Here is a 17118-nt window from a genome sequence, read left to right as displayed (position 1 = left end):
GTAAATGTGTTCGACTCATTTACTGGGAAACAAACATTTTTTATTTATTTTTTTTTCCTCTTAGTGTTTTTATTTATTTATGTATTGTACGGTGTACTCGAGTGCCCAGAGAGGTGCCTCCAAATAAAATGTATTATTATTCTTCTTCTTCTTATTATTATTATTATTATTAATAAATACGACAAGTGCTATTAGCAGTAGCAGTGCTTGTAGTGTGGCAGCCATTTTGCAATCCTATGTTGGTGTTGGACAACCAAGTTTTGACAACAAATGAACCAATACCAGCGAGTAGTACAAAAGTACAAATACTTTGTTGCTATACTTAAGTACAAAATTCACGTATCTGTACTATTTATAGTTCTAGCAACCTTTACTCCAATACACATTTCCCCAAGCTATCTTAGTTACTCGTTGCTACCAGATAAAATCCCAGAAGACGACCATTCAAAGCTGTTTACACTCCAGTTTTTGCCATTCACCCACATTCACACGCTGCCAGCACAGCAGTCAGGAGCTGGGGTTAAGTGTCTTGCCCTGTAAGGACACATACAGACTAGCAGAGCCAGGAACAGAACCCACAACCTTCCAATTGAAAGGCAACTTGCTCGACCACTTTACTTTTACTTCACTTTACTTAAATTGCTTTTGATACTTAAGTACAGTACATATCATATACTTTAAGACTTTTACTTAAATCATATTGTAAAAGGTGAATTCAACTTCTACCAAAGAAATGTTCTGGTAAGATACTTGTACTTTTACTCAAGTATCCATTTTAGCTACTTTAGACGAGACTGACCGGTACAAAAACCACAAATAATGCAGCGTACCATTTGTAGCCAGAACTCAGAATTTCCAAGGTCATGGGGCAGTCCTTACACAGGAATTCTCCCTGAAGTCCACTTTTCCAGCTTGGAAACTAAGAGAATTACGAGATTTACGCTGCGTCGGGTTTCCAAGATGCCTTCCACCGTACAAACACTGAGACAAACAGCCTTGATAATGTAACACACAAGCAGCCCTCTGTAAAAGCCTGAAAACATCACTGGTGTACTGGCAGTTTTAGTCAGGAAATAGGACGGTGGAGGCTTATGTGCAAAGATCCACAAATAAAAAAAGAATTCCATGTCATGAAGTCATTTAATAAACCTGAAATCACAAATCTATGACGTAAGAGTTTTGTCAACAACAACTCTGTGGATTTCCAGGCCTGTTCCTGTTGCCTGTCAGTCAATTCTAATCGTAGTGCTAACGCTCTCAAGCTAACTTGTAAACATTCCAACATGGACACAGGGCAAATTCCACATCATGTTTCCTGTGACTCTGTGACTCTGTGACTCTGTGTGCACAGTGTTACAACACTGCAGTCTGAGAGCAACACACAAAGGAGAGCCACTGATGGAAGTAAGTCACTCACACACTTGTGTTTATTCATTCTGGTCCTGTCAAAGAAAATTGACCAGTTGAGAGCCTTGCAGTAGAAATGTCATGGCAACATTAGATGTTCATGCAGGTTTAGGAGAAAACAACCGGAATCACTGCAGATGCAAATCAAATGTATTATGAATGGTTATCATGTTTTAAAATGTTCTTGTCCAGATTTTATTCCTGGGACAGTCTCAGTGCTTCTTTTCTTTTTACCTAAGGTTGTTCTTTTTGGTTGCCATTCTAATTTACACACATTGTTTTTTCTTAGCAACTATAAAGGAAAGCAATACAGATTGTAAACAAAGACATTTGAAGCCATCTAACCCACCGTTATTTAACTAAACATAATGAAATTTAGGAGTAAAACATTGTGCTCAAAGCAAAAAAATGCACAGTTATCACCAAATTATCCAGAGGTTATTTAAAGTGAGATGCAGTCAGTATAATGTTAGAGGAATATTCACAAAAAACACTATGAAGAAATTATAAAAATAAAAATCAATCACGTCTGTCCATTAGGTCGTGGGGGGGGGGGGGGGGGGGGGGGGGCTGTCCACTAAACAGACTCAGTTACTAACTGTTTAAATGTTAGTTGGGTTTCACTTCTTTTCTTTCTATAATATTGTAATTATGTTCAGTGCCTTGAGGTCATGTGCTTTATGTTATGATTTGGTGCAATACAAATACACATTTATTTGGCCTTCACATCTATGTCATTCAGTAAAACTGTTTAAATCATATTTTAGTTTTCTTTAATTCTCATGAACACAAAAATTGTAGTATTATATTGTAAATGAAAAAGTCATTGACACACAAACACAGCCTGGTATTTCATACACAGTCACAGTTTTTATTTTGTGACTTCTTTGACATTGTTTTACGCTGCTCTCCTTTCAGAATGTCTCCCCACACACACACAGCAGCAAATGCGATCCCTCCTCACACACTGACACAACTGGCCAGACGGTGGCTGGCAGAGGACACACCCAACTTTGATCCTGCAGGAGTGTGTGTGGGGTCCCGGGAGGTGGAGGCGAAGCTGCTGTGTAAGACACCGAACAGCATTCTAGCAGGAAGGCCCTTCTTCACAGCGGTGTTCACCGAGGTCGGCTGCACCGTGGACTGGACTTACCAGGAGGGAGCTGACATCGGTATGGTTAAGGTCAATCAAATCAAAATTTAGGTTAAATCAATCAACAAATAAAATGAGTGAATGCTCAACAAGGATTAAAAGCCAAACTGGTTCTTTAGCAAAGACTAAAGGGTCTTGAGGGTCTTATATGGCTCCTATATGGTCTGGCAGACCTTTCCAGAGTTTAGGAACCACCACAGAAAAGACTCTGTCTCCTCAACCTTTAAGTCAGACCTCAGTGCTCTGATGGTGCAACGATTCAGAGAAGACGGCAGGAAGAGGACAGGAAGCCAGTGAAGCGAAGGCTACGGGAGGTGCAGCTGCTTTCACACGGCTAAAAAGTGTTGCTATTTTCACAATGAGAACTTTAGAGAGTTCCTGTAGCTGACCAAAAGAACGCTATTTTGGGGCGGGATAGTGGCTAGCTCGGTTTCCTTACAGCAAAAAGACCGATGGTCTCCAGGTTTTCCCACACATCTGTTTAACCTCCACAGGTCCAGATGCTGTTACAGTGACCGCTGTGGTCAGAGGCCCGGCGAGGTGCCTCCTCCTCGGGGAGAGGCCAGCTCTCAACTGCCTGGCCCGAGCCTCGGGGATCGCTACTCGCTGCTCTCAGCTCCAGGCAGTGGCAGCGGCCGGAGGATGGCATGGAGAAGTGGCAGGCACACGTAAGACCACGCCAGGCTTCCGTCTGGTGGAGAAGTACGCCATGCTGGTTGGGGGCGTATCCATGCACAGACAGGACCTGAGTGGAATGGTGATGCTGAAGGACAACCATGTGTGGGCATCAGGAAGTATCAGTGAGGTGAGCGGCTGAGAGAAGAAAGCTGATAGTTATGTTCATTTTCATTGATGAAATGAATAATTAAGATTTGTAATAAACTGATCAGCTAATTGTGAAACAGTAAGTCATGAACACTTAAAGGTCCAGTGACATGTTAAGGTTGGACTGCGGCCGATCTGGTTTGATCTTGAGACTGCGCTCCTCCCCCACCTGTCAGGGAACTCCAGTATCAGTCACACTATCATTCTTCTTTGTTTGTGTTTACTTCAAAATCCAAAAACACTCGACCTGGCTGGTTTTTGACAATATGAAATATTTACACAATAACTGTAACTGTGTTATTCAATACAATCCAGTACAATATGAAATGACAGATATGGGTGAGGATTAGGGTTATATTATACGATGACACGCCATGTGACATGGTGTCTCATGGTGTCTCTTAGCCTACATTAGAAATATTACAATACAATAAAAACACAAGCAACGATACGACACAAATGATACGGTAAAAATGATGATATAATAACAAATGTATATGAAGTACACATGAAAATATATATATATAATATAATGATGTATATAATCAATCACACACAATTATACAAATAGAAGTGATACAATTAAATATACATGATTTTTCTTTCTCTTTGTGGTGCTCTAATCAACCAATGAATGGATGAATGACTGTGTTTGTTGTGCAGGCAGTGAAAGTTGCACGCTCCATGTGTGGCTTCAGCAGTAAGATCGAGGTGGAGTGTTGCTCTGCAGAGCAGGGCAGAGAAGCTGCTGCAGCTGGAGCAGATATTGTTATGCTGGACAACTTTAAACCTCAGGTGAAACAAGTGTCCACATCATGTCTCATTTTCACGGCTTATGTCACTCACAAACACACACCTCTGTCTCCCCTGCAGGAGCTCCACGCAGCAGCTCGCTCCCTGAAGACCGAGTTCCCAACTGTGCTGATAGAATCCAGTGGAGGCATCGACCCAGAGAACCTGTCTTTGTATTTGTCCCCACATGTCGACATCATTTCCCTGGGCTGTGTAACACAAGGCTGCCCAGTGGTCGACTTTTCTCTCAAGGTTCAAAAGTGACCAAACGTGTGTTCATTTATTTTGCTGTACTTCATGTTTTCACATCCTCTGTGATGTCACCAGTCATTTGATAAGAATCAAAGCAGAACAGAAAGTCTCATACAACATGATTGTAATGATCACACTTGTCCTGAATACAATTGGTGTAATATTTTTTCATTGCAGATATTTGTTGGTATTGAATAGTAGAACAAACACAGGGTTTTTACCAGTAACATTAATTATGTAATTATTAATTATCCAATCCAGATTTAAGAAAGTCAGGGTCAAGGGTAGGTCCAGTGCTGGCCCAAGCCTTTACGGGGCCCTACACTGAATTAGATGTGGGGGGCCCACCACCTTGGAATAGCAAATAACAAAAGTGGCCTAATTTATTTTCTTTGAATCAGAATCAGAATCAGCTTTATTGGCCAAGTATGTGAACACATACAAGGAATTTGACTCCGGTTTTTTCAAACACACGCTGTACATGAAACGTAAACATCAACATAACTTAACATACTTTCAACAAAAGTGAATAAATAAGGTGTCCAGAGGTCCGGTCTATTTTTAAATATATATATTTAAGTATATAAACGATAAGGTGCAAAATAGTGAATAAATAAATAAACTGGTCAAGTGTTCAGAAGTGTGATGGCCTGGGGGAAAAAACTGTTCTTGTGTCTAGCAGTTTTGGTGTACAGTGTTCTGTAACTACTGCCAGAGGGAAGAAGATCAAACCGGTTATTTCCGGGATGTGATGGATCTGCAGAGATACTACCTGCCCGTTTCTTGACTCTGGATGTGTTCAAGTCCTGGATGGTGGGCAGTTTAACACCAATGATTCTCTCTGCAGTCCTGATGGTGCGATTCAGTCTGTTTCTGTCCTGTTTGGTGGCTGATCCAAACCAAACGATGATGGAGGTGCAGAGAACAGACTGGACTATTGCTGTGTAGAACTGGATCAGCAGCTCCTGGGGCAGGTTGTACTTCCTGAGCTGTCGCAGGAAGTACAGCCTCTGCTGGGCCTTTTTGACTATGGAGTCCATGTTTGGTGCCCACTTTAGGTCATGGGAGATGGTGGATCCTAGAAACTTGAAGGTTTCCACAGCAGACACAGTGTTATTGAGGATGGTGAGGGGGGGCAGAGCAGGGGAGTTACTCCTGAAGTCCACTGTCATCTCCACAGTTTTGAGCGTGTTCAGCTCCAGATTGTTCTGACCACACCAGAGGACCAGTTGTTCCACCTCCCGTCTGTATGCAGACTCGTCACCGTCTCGGATGAGGCCGATGACTGTTGTGTCGTCTGCAAACTTCAGGAGTTTGACAGATGGGTCACTAGAGGTGCAGTCGTTAGTGTGGAGGGAGAAGAGCAGTGGGGAGAGCACACATCCCTGGGGGGCGCCAGTGCTGATTGTCCGGGTGCTGGAAGTGATTCTCCCCAGTCTCACCTGCTGGCTCCTATCTGTGAGGAAGTTTGTAATCCACTGACAGGTGGGGGCTGAGACGGAGAGCTGGGTGAGTTTGGAGTGCAGGATGTCCGGGATGATGGTGTTGAACGCCGAGCTGAAGTCCACAAACAGGATCCTAGCATATGTCCCTGGGGAGTCGAGGTGATGCAGGATGTAATGCAGACCCATATTGATTGCATCATCCACTGACCTGTTTGCCCGATATGCAAACTGCAGGGGGTCCAGCAGGGGGCCTGTGATGTCCTTCAGGTGGCACAACACCAGTCTCTCAAAGGCCTTCATGACCACAGACGTCAGGGCCACGGGCCTGTAGTCATTTAGACCTGAGATTGCTGGTTTCTTGGGGACCGGGATTATTGTAGAGTGTTTGAAGCAGGAGGGGACTTCGCACAGCTCCAGTGATCTGTTGAAGATCTGGGTAAAGATGGGGGCCAGCTGGTCGGCACAGACCTTCAGACAGGAGGGTGACACGCCGTCTGGGCCTGGAGCTTTCCTGGACTTCTGTTTCCTGAAGAGCTGACACACATCTTCTTACTTCTACTGTTGAGAAGCAGCAGTTCCTTCATCTTATTGTTCAGGGAGTGGACATTCACCAGATGTATAGACGGGAGCGCTGTCCGAAAAAAACCCCGCTGTCTGAGCTTAACGAGCGCGCCGGCTCGCTTGCCCCGTCTGCGTCTCCTGAACATCCTACAGAGAGCTGCTGCTCCTGCAACTAAAAGTTTCGTGAATACACCAGAATCGCTGGGAAACGGCGAAAAAGTGTGACCAGTTAAATGTTCAGACTGTAACAGTTCCTCTCGAGTGTATTGGATGATGGAGGGACAACTTAGAACGCGACAAATAAACAAAAACAAACAAAGTACTGCGGAGCGAAGCACCGAGGCAGCCGTCCGTGGCGCCATCACATGTAATAAATTTGAATTAAAGGAATAAACCAGTTTAATCACCACAGTACAAATCCAGCCTGAGCATCGAGATTATAGATATTGCTAGTTTTCAACTCCTGTTACTAGTTGAAGAAAATTAAGTTTCCAAACAACACAAATAATAGCAGGTCTGATTTAAAATTAAAAAATTAAAATTAAAAAAGTAGATACAGTTAAAGAACAATGTAACAAAGAAACATACTCACATGGCTCAGATGACAGAGGGCAAAAGGCGGGGTTCATTACAGGGCCACATACAGAGACAAACAACCATCCACGACTCACACTTATGGTCAATTTAGAGTGTCCAATTGACAGCAAAAATGAAACAAAAACATTTTTACTTTGTATTTATTTGGGTTGTTTCCGCTGCCATTTTTAAAGTGCTTTATAAATAAAGTTGGATTGGACACTAAATAAAGTGGACTCTTTGATTAAAGTTTAAATGATTGTTGCAAATGTTGAGGACAATCAGGCAAAACCTAAGTCAATATGTAAATAAATAGATGTTGTGAACATCAGTACAGAAGCGCATTGCATTCATTTGAAAAAACTAATTTTTTCGGAGTAAATGTTTTTCTGAATTATCGAAAACTCTCGAGAAAACGTTCAACCTGCGAGTGACTCCCATATTTTCAGCAGTCTCACGATTGTCTCTTGAATCACGACGTAGCCTGGACCAACATTGCATACTTTATATAAAGTGTGAACAGAAGAAAACTCTGAATGAACTTTTCTCTGTAATCAACAAACAAACATAAATGAATATAAAAGGAAATGAAAAGAAAAAGTTTTCTTTTTGCAGCTCTGTTTTGGGTGACGCTGCTCGCCCATGAAGAATCAGTGACATTGTTCCTCCTTTACTTTTCAATAAATGAGAAAGAAAAGGCTGTGTGTGTGTGTGTGTGTGTGTGTCTGTAACCAGACTAAAAAGAGTTTTTCTGGAAGGAAAACAGAAGTGTCACAATGCCCCACCTGTTCCGGAAACACCCTCATTTATGAAGCACACAGGAAGCATTGCATATACTGTGCATATGAGCCAAAACAGCAGCAGCAGCAGCAGCAGCAGCCGCAGCAGCAGCAGCAGTCGCAGCGTGTGAAACATGCCAGAGAAGTGTCGCCTTTTCCTGTTCACCAGCCTCTTGGCTCTGGGTAAGACTTTAACTACAATTATTACAACCACATTCTTTCCTCACAGGATACATTATTTTATTGCGGAGACTTTACAGGTATTTCAAACTTTAAATGAATTGACTTTTATTGGGGTTTTTGTAATTATAAAAAAAAGTATAATTACAGATATTTTAGCTTCCTGTGAGTTTGCAGTTTAGGTCTGTAAAACAAAAATCAATCATTTTACTTCATTTATGTAAACCAACATTTTACTAGCAACATTAGAGATAATTTACAGTGGAGATAATTTATGAGGTTTGAACACTTTAATATTCATATTAAAAACAAACTAAACATAGATTTATTGGGTCTTTTTTAATACCATGTCCTGCTCACGTACAAACTCGCTCTTAGTGTGAAAATACATTTCAATACATTTATGAAAATCAGCATTTTAAATCAAGTTTATACGTCGAGTTCTCAGGTTGTTGTAACATAACAAAAATGTTTTTCTTTTTATATTTTAGCTAACCCTTCTTCTATTTTGTTTATGTTTGAAACGCACAAACACAAATGTAGATGTATATAAATATTATATATGTATACATATATATGCATATGTATCATATATACAAATACATGTACATATACATATATGAATGTTTAAATCTTTCTTTTTTACAATCTATCTTTTAGTGAGGTAGAATAAGTGTTTGACCACAAACTCATGCACTGCACACTTTGAATTATCATTCAGGAAACACACACACACACACACACACACACACACACACAAGCAAATGCAGTAAAATGTATTTTCTTATCAAATATCTAATCTTTATTTTTCTGGTAAATCTTGATGAGAAAATACATTTTACTGCATTTGTGTCAGTGGTCGTTTATGCAGTATGTACTGTATATATGTTTGAGTAAGTGCAAGTATGTTCTATATTATAATATATGTATATTCCATAAGTTTTGAACAACATTATAAAACTTGAAAGGGTGATATTTTTAATTGTTCACTCATTTCAAATATTGTTCATATATTTTACATATTCTACTTGCATGTATATTACTTTTGTTAACAAACAACATATTTTTAAACAAGAGTGTTATTGTGGAGCAATAATCATAGGCACCCCATCATGTGTAAAATCAGAGGGTCTCAATTATTTCATGTATATACAAATATATCATTATAAATAAAAAGTATGACTAGCTGGGTTTTTGAAATGATTCATAAAGTGAAATTAATCTTTCTTGTGGGAAATAAATATAACTATAGATGTAAAAATATAAAGTGTTTTTTGTGCACATTAGAAACCAAGTTTTTATTTAAAAAAGTTATTATTTAAGTTATTTTTACATGATTTATTTGATAGAAACTGCCCTGAAAAAAACTAAAGTAAATTAGTCATAGAATTTGGTGAATTAACTTAAATTATTTAATAATTGAAGTCTCTTATAGCCATTTAAAACAAATTGTCACATATTTAGATTAAAGATTGTTGTCGTACTTTCCCCCCTTTTTTAAAAGAATCATAATAAATATATATATAATTGCAGCTATGCCTCTTTCTTTGGCGTTCAACATTGACCTGTCAAAACCCGACATCTACCCTGGTGAACAAAAGGATTTCTTTGGATACAAAGTGCTTCAGTTCATTTCCGACACAGACAAAGGGTAAGTTTCCATTTTTAAATACTTTTTCCTTTAGGGAACTTGTTGTTCCTCACAGTGACGATGACATTTGCTTTGAGCAGAAACTTCTGTACGATCACACCACATCTTCTGAACAGAGAGGACGTAGTGTGTAAAATGATACGTTATAGGTTGTACGTCTATTTTTGAGTTAGAGTCAAAATGAAAACAATGTTGTCCATTGTGGGCTACTGTAAAACCTCCATAGAGCTCCAAATATAAAATACTTATACAAATATGATTATTTACTTTCAAATTCTTATGTACATTTTACACACTGAACCTTTAAGTTAGAAGCTGCAGTGGTTCTCAAAGACTGGATCGGGACCCACAGATGGGTCTAGGGACCTGTGATGTTTGAAATAACATGCATCAAATAAAGATGGAATTACTGTAATTGTCCAAACATTTACCAATTAAGAATTATATTAGATAAGTCACTTACATTGTTATTTAGGCCACAAGCGTTTGCTATCTTTAAAAAGTAGGTGACTATAGAGACAGTTTGAGAAACACAGGTTGAGATGATCATGGTCATGGACCTTGTCTGCAGGATCATCGTCACTGCACCTCTGCAGCTAAACGGATCCGGAGGAGTCTGCAAACTGGACAGAAACCAAAGCTCCTTCTGCTTCAATTCTGAAGGTAATGAAAACAAAGAGACACAACCTTACAGACAGTCAATGTTACACTATTCTGTTGCTGAAAGTCAGTAACAACACACTGGTGCATTATGAGCATTTACAACTCTGATTCCAGTTCAACAAAAACAGAATGTTGTGCCTAAAAAAACTGAAATAACGCACTTGACTTCACTCTCATCGTATATATCGTTCTCAAACTCTTCTTGAGAACACATGACACATTGGTTTATTCTGTGTTTGATTTCCATGTTTTAATAAACATTTTTTTTCATTTCACTGAAAATGAAATAAATGAATTAAGTCATTAATAATAAATGCACAATTAATGGTAAGAATAAGAATAACAGAAATACAATCAGGGCTATACAACTAAGTACACAGAGCATTGTTTTAGTTACAGTAATGAGTCTGATTACAAATAAATATGTAACAAAGTTTCACATCTCTAAAAAAAGGGAAATTAAATACAGAACACTGTGTGTACTTTTCTCATGGTAGACATTAAGTGGTTAGGGTTTGTTTAGTCTGTCACAGCAGAGTCCTCACAAGTATGTGTTTTTGCTCCCGTTTCAGACAAAACAAATCCAGTGAAGCACCTTGGTTTGTCGATTGCCGCTGACTCTGCAAACTCTCAGTTCACTGTAAGAAAATCACAAATTCCTCAATAAGTAACAATAAAAAATAATGTTTTATATCACATACTGTACGTTTTTGTTATGTTCTGGTTTAGGTTTGCAGTCCAAATGTGGTCCATGAATGTAATGAAAACTCCTACCTGAGCGGTGTGTGTTACAAGATAACTGATCAACTTAAGCAAATCTCCAACTTCACACCTGCGTTCCAAGGTAAGACAAACGCTGCTCTAATGCTGCTCAATAACCCTCTACACTGGGATTAGACTGCACTCCAAATCAGATCTTCTATCTGAATGTCCCGTTCGCTCAGGAAAGTGTCTTCTGCAGGAATTCCACTGAATGCGTCTCTCTCACGGCGTCAGATGTGATACGCATCCACTGTAGTCAAGGCGTTTGCGTTGTGCAGCGACTCTGTCGTTATTCCGTCACTCCGTTGGTCCCGCAGATAATATGCAAGTGTTCTATTTCTGAATGGAATGCTGGAAAGACACTTTGAAGAAATCCTCAATCATTTGTGCCAAGAAGACACACGGTCCTGTACCAAGGTCTTATACCAGCCCTCTTGCTTGGGATGAAATGTGTTTGTGAATGGGCTGTATTGTATCAGAGTTTTCACATTGCCAGTCTTACGTGAGATATTGTCCATGTAAACATAGCGAGTGACAACTGTGTCGACAGGAAACACTTAGCGCCAGGTTTTTAGTCGTCTTGCTCTTCCAGAATGTTTTTGTACACAAAGCTGTGGGTTTGTGACCGTATACAAACAGACCACAGGTGATGTGTGAATGTGAGAATAGATGGTTATTTGTCGATATGTTGACCCTGCGATGGACTGGTGACCTGTCCAGGGTGTGATCCTGCCTGTCACCCTGTGTCAGCTGGGATTGGCTCCAGCTTCCATGACCCTCATGTCAAGGATAAAGTGGTATCAATTGCCATGTTTCCATCATGACACAGTGTGGCACAGTACAGTCAGATTGGGAACAGTAAAGCCCTGGGTCAGGCTCGTGTTTGGGCTGAGAACAGTACTTGGTAGACGGGCTGTGCCCGATGGCCGCGTCATTGAGATATGGAACGTCGTAGCGGTGTGACCACAACAAACGAGGACAACAAATGCGTCGCAACAGACAACAATGGAGGACATTCAGTAGCTCTTTTTCCCTGCTCGGTTTGTGGCCGTTTGTCTCAACCAGACATCAAGCTTTGTTTGAGGATAGACTGCAGGTGTTAAAGAAACACCGGTCACAAGGGAGTTCTGTTTCTGTTGCTCAATCAGCTGACTGTCATAGGTGGAGCCAGTCTAGCTCCACCTGCACCGTACCATTTTACTCTGGTAGGGAAGGGTGCTAAAACTGGAATGGTTGGGGCTGTGACGTTGGAAACACAAAGACTGTACCAAACTGAACCGTTCCACTCGGTAGCAACATGGCTAATGAATGAATGAACATATCTTTTTCAGAATGTACAAAAAAGACAGTGGACCTTGTTTTTCTGTTTGATGGATCAAACAGTATGACAACGGAGGAGTTCACCAACAACAAAGTCTTCATTAAGGATATAATGAAGAGTCTGAAGAACACATCAATCAAGGTCACTACTTCACTGCAACATTAAAAGGGTTTATAGCAGTTTTTTGTCAAAATAAATGCACATGGTGATTAAATAAATACTGTATTATATTAACCCCTTTTTATCAGTTTGCAGCAGTTCAGTTCTCCTCAGAACCCAGGAGCGTTTTTGACTTCAATGACGATCAAGCTGGCAGAGCTGTTGGTAAACTTGATAAAGAGCCGCACATGAAGTACCTCACCTGCACATACAAAGCCCTCAAATTTGTGCTGTGAGTTCAGTTCCACTGATCATAGAAATGTAATTTCTGTTGATAAGGGTACATTTAGTTTTAATACATGTATAGCTTTTAATGATAAAGATAAAAGGTAGTAATTAGAAAATAGGTTGAAATAAATCAGACAAATTTAAAGTTTAACAATTGCTTTGTTCCTTGTTTTGTTTATTTATTTCTTTGTTGTTGTTCTGTTATATGTCCATTCCAACAAAAACTGATTATGAGCATTTTATGAGGAAAGGTATCATAAACGAGTTTTCATAGATTAAATGACTAAAAGATAAATTTGCTATTTGAAATCTCAGTTTTGAATACAAATAGTTAATGTGAACATGTTGACTCCAGTGAAATTAATCAACCCTTAAAAAATAACACTCTTCACCTTAAGTACAAAAAATGTACACTCCCTAAAAACTGCCATTACAAATTATATGTCTTTGTTTTCTTTTTCACTTTCAATTAATTGATTTTTTAAGCAATATCAAACCTGCTATTTTTTTTAGCATATTAGCACTGACCCTTTGAATGTCAGTTTTTCGAAATGTAATTACATTATTTTCAAGACCATGAAATGTCACATTTTTGGAAAAGTGTCAAATTTGTGCTCTATATCCCCCAAACTGTCATGATAACTGGTTAACTGGCGTTAAATCTAAGACATATTTATTTACCTAACTTAATGGTAGTACATATTCTATCTTTTGTTTGTTTGACTAGTGTCTGCGATACAAAATGCCGCTCTGAGACATTAAAGTTCACAAAAAAAACAAATATGCAATATTTTCTACGTGACAATGAGATCTACTTTGGAGGTATAACACAGGTTAGGATTTTTCACCAATTACCAACAACAGTGATTTTAGTTGTATCATTTCCTCCCTCTCAGCATCGTAAGCACCAAAATGTCCCTGTTGCTGTTAGCTTTTCTTTTCTTTAACAGACATCAGTCCTGATTATAAATCAAAAAGCAATTTATTTTCTGTATTTTCTGAATTAGCTTCCACTGGCCAGTTATGAAACAACTCTGCCAGGTCCTCTACTGAACATAGGAAAATAAGTTAAAATAAGGATGAATAGTAAAAATATGCAGTTTATATAAATTTGAGGGAAAGTATAATACAACAAATGCATGATTTCATGAGGTGAAAATAAAACAGTTTTTAATTGTTTGTCATAGCAACAGAAGTCAGCATTATTTAAAATATCACATACAATGCAAACTTTGGCAAATGTCATGCCATTAACCCAGACAAAATGATCAAAAAGCACAAGAATGAAAGAAGTGGGATTGAAAATATTATTTCAAAGCAGTTTTTGTTGGGTCTGAATCTAGAGAAACACAAGGATGTTCTTAAATGAGAACAGGTACTTCTAAACTTTAGTTTGCTTTATGCCAAACAAGATATTACATTGTTATGATTAAAACAATCACACAAAACAAGCATTAGTCAGTGGATGAGACAGATGTTATCACATGCATGTCTTTTATATTAAAACTTATGGTATGTATTTTTCTTGGACACATTTTTATTTCTATACATTTCAAATGTTCAAAGTGATTAATGGTTGATGTATTAGTTCATTCATGCACATTTTTAACACCTTTGTATATTCTAAGCATTTCAATTGCTACTTTTGTATTATTATTATTATTTCATTTCAGGGAAACTATCTTTGAAAACCCAGCAGTCGGTGCCTCTCCAGATGCAACTAAAGTTCTGGTTATGATAACAGATGGAGATCCCACTGACTCAAACAGTGTAATGGACATTCAAAGATATGTTGAGAAAGACATCATTCGCTTTGTCATTGCGGTAAGCTGTGATGTCATTGTGTCATTTCTTATTTCAACTGGATCAAATTTATACATCAAATGTGTGATCCAGTGAACCACCGTTACGCAGATGATACACAATTCTACTTCTCAGGAAGTTCAGCCATGTTTTTGCACATTAGATACTAAGATGTGTTCTTTTGGAAGTTGTGGAATTTAGGATTATGACTGGATTTTTGCATAAACCTATGCTGTTGGTCCGTCTGACTTACATCAGATAATTAATCATTTGAACGTTTCAGGTCAAAGATGCCAAACTGGACAAATTTACCGACATTGCTTCAAAACCAACAGACAAATATGCCTTCAAAATTGAGAACTATAAAGGACTGACTGGAATACTGGAGACTTTTCAAAAAAAGATCTTTATAATGGAAGGTAAGTTTTTCTCCTCTTTGTGTAATGCTGGGATCAGACAACTCAAAGTCACACTGATTTATAAACCAACACCAAAGAGGAAGAAGGAAGCTGCTGTGGCTGTTAGGTGGTAAAGTGATGACCATGATCGACTCCTTACCTCCTTGGCCCACTTCCCTGATTGGTTGGGGTTGTAATTGTAGTGTTGTAATTGTTGCCAGTCCCACAAACAAGACAAGGCAAGAATCTAATCTGACATGGTGACCATCGTGAAAGACAAACATTCATGACAATTGAAGGGAAAAAATAACCAGATTGGCCTCAAATTTAGGCTCCAGCGTGGCTCGAGGAGGACACATGGAAAATGAAATGTCTCAAAGTGGATCCAGTGCTGCCTTTTATAATGTAAGTAAAATAAAATAGTAGCACATTCAATCTTCATGTTCACCTTACATGACTGCAAAGTACCTGATCATCTTCATACTTAGTAGGTATTCATTTAATAAATTATGAACTAAAGCCTGCCCACACTTAAGGATAATAGGCCAGATTTCAGACCCAGTCTAACTTTCCTTTAACAGACAAAGGGACAACGATAGGATTTCAGATTTCAGGGTTTCAGATTTTTACTGACAAACTTCATTTCTTTAAAGCATTTTAGCGTTGACCCTTTGAATGCCCTTTTTTTCGTATGTAAGCACACTATTTTTAATAAAGTATGAGCTGTTACGATACTCATTATCGGTCCGATACTGATCAAAATCACTGGATCGGATATCGGACAGACAAAAATATAAAATCTGATACAATCAAAAAATCCTATATCACATGCTTAACTATGCAAAGATTGGAAAAGTGTAAATAAAATGAGCAATAGCGTTTTAACTGAGTCATGTTGTGGGTTGTTTATTTCTTTTTTTATGTGAGAATTTGCTACACAGAATTATGTCTTTGAAATGTTGTTAACAGCTTAGTAGTTTAGGTGTAAAATGATGTTGATATCGGCAGTTTTTTATATCAGTATCAGACAAAAAAAGTGCCATCATGCCATCCATATCAAAAAACAAAAGTCATTTATATTTATTAACACCGACCACATCCTCGACTAAACAAAGGAAAATGGGTACAAAATAATTATGAATAATACAATATACAGTATATATAGGGAACTTTCACTTAATAACATAATAACAAATAATGCATACTTTTATTTTCTAATGTCGAGAATATGGAATAAAAAAAGGGTTTCTAATAGTTTCATTTAAAGTTTTTAACGACAAACACATTTAGAAATTGATGCCTGCAACACGCTTAAAACAACTTGATAATTACACATTTGAATCATTTACAGATACTGATTGTTTGGGTTGATGTGAGCTGGTCACCATCTTCAGATTCATGTCCTTACAATGTGCCATGCTTTTTCAATAGAGGACAAATGTGGAGTGTAGACAGTCCAGTCAAGCCCATGCACTCTGTGTACAAAGCCACACTGTTGTAACTCCTGCAGAATGAGGCCTGGCATTGTCCCGCTGAAACAGAGACAACAGGCTACAGTGTCACAATATCTTGTAAAACCTACTGCCTACAAAAAATGTCAGCAACATGATTTCTGTTTGTTCAGCAGGTTTGACTCCTGGTCTGTTTACTCCTGGCTCCCAATTATTTAATCATCTTCTGGCTAAACTTGCATATTTGTGTTCACAGGATACGTTGATCCTGGGTTCAGTGGGATCAAAGACTTGGAGAGGCTCTCTGCAAGAGCTCCAAGAACAAAAAGAAAGACAAATTGAAGATCCACGCATGCAGAATGACTCGTACCTTGGTAAAGTACTTTCTCTATTTACACGTGCATCTTAATCGGTATCAATATCAAGCGGGTGGAGTGGCTCAGTGGTTAAGACCGGTACCCTGTATGCAACGGCATCATGGTCGCAAGTTCGATTCCACCCCTGGCTGATTGTACTCGATTCAATTGTATTAAATGACATGTAATAATGTAATACGACATAATCACTTTAAAGTTTCACATCTGATGAGGCAACAAGTCGAGACTGTCGCTCACGACGGAATATTATGGACAGACACACATGGAGTCTGATTGACTGTCTAGAGCTAGACTACATCTCTGATGCTGAAACATGTTTTTGTCAAAATGTCATA

At 38.7% G+C, this 17118-nt stretch overlaps 3 protein-coding genes across 5 annotated transcripts in view; 2 read left to right on the top strand and 1 right to left on the bottom strand.

Moving 5' to 3' along the window:
- The first annotated feature begins 1335 nt into the window (after positions 1-1335).
- Positions 1336-4594, top strand: LOC131467034 (nicotinate-nucleotide pyrophosphorylase [carboxylating]-like). Its single transcript, XM_058640714.1, has 5 exons — positions 1336-1404; positions 2326-2579; positions 3055-3365; positions 4049-4180; positions 4259-4594. Exons 2-5 carry the CDS (start codon positions 2327-2329, stop codon positions 4439-4441), a joined length of 879 nt encoding a protein of 292 aa, XP_058496697.1. The 5' UTR covers positions 1336-1404; position 2326; the 3' UTR covers positions 4442-4594.
- Positions 4595-7853: 3259 nt separating this feature from the next.
- Positions 7854-17118, top strand: part of zmp:0000001082 (integrin alpha-D) — a 24681-nt gene continuing 15416 nt past the window's right edge. For all 3 annotated transcript variants that reach the window (XR_009241453.1, XM_058640320.1, XM_058640319.1), the window contains exons 1-11: positions 7854-7973; positions 9504-9621; positions 10193-10284; positions 10857-10924; positions 11014-11128; positions 12378-12508; positions 12616-12758; positions 14428-14578; positions 14841-14976; positions 15287-15360; positions 16663-16780. Coding sequence is in view for 2 of the 3 variants with exons in the window: in XM_058640320.1 (XP_058496303.1) it covers positions 7925-7973; positions 9504-9621; positions 10193-10284; positions 10857-10924; positions 11014-11128; positions 12378-12508; positions 12616-12758; positions 14428-14578; positions 14841-14976; positions 15287-15360; positions 16663-16780 (1195 nt within the window). In the remaining variant the exon portion in view is untranslated. The remainder of the gene's footprint in view (positions 7974-9503; positions 9622-10192; positions 10285-10856; positions 10925-11013; positions 11129-12377; positions 12509-12615; positions 12759-14427; positions 14579-14840; positions 14977-15286; positions 15361-16662; positions 16781-17118) is intronic.
- The window catches only part of LOC131466824 (uncharacterized), a 23298-nt gene continuing 22411 nt past the window's right edge, over positions 16232-17118 (bottom strand). Inside the window, exon 11 of the mRNA XM_058640324.1 lies at positions 16232-16487. Within this exon, the coding sequence (XP_058496307.1) occupies positions 16416-16487 (72 nt within the window). The 3' untranslated portion in view covers positions 16232-16415. The remainder of the gene's footprint in view (positions 16488-17118) is intronic.

The sequence above is a fragment of the Solea solea genome, chromosome 10 (genome assembly GCF_958295425.1).
Source record: "Solea solea chromosome 10, fSolSol10.1, whole genome shotgun sequence".
Taxonomy (NCBI): Eukaryota; Metazoa; Chordata; class Actinopteri; order Pleuronectiformes; family Soleidae; genus Solea; species Solea solea.
Note: the sequence above shows the minus strand (reverse complement) of the source record. Positions and strands in the feature narration are given on the sequence as shown.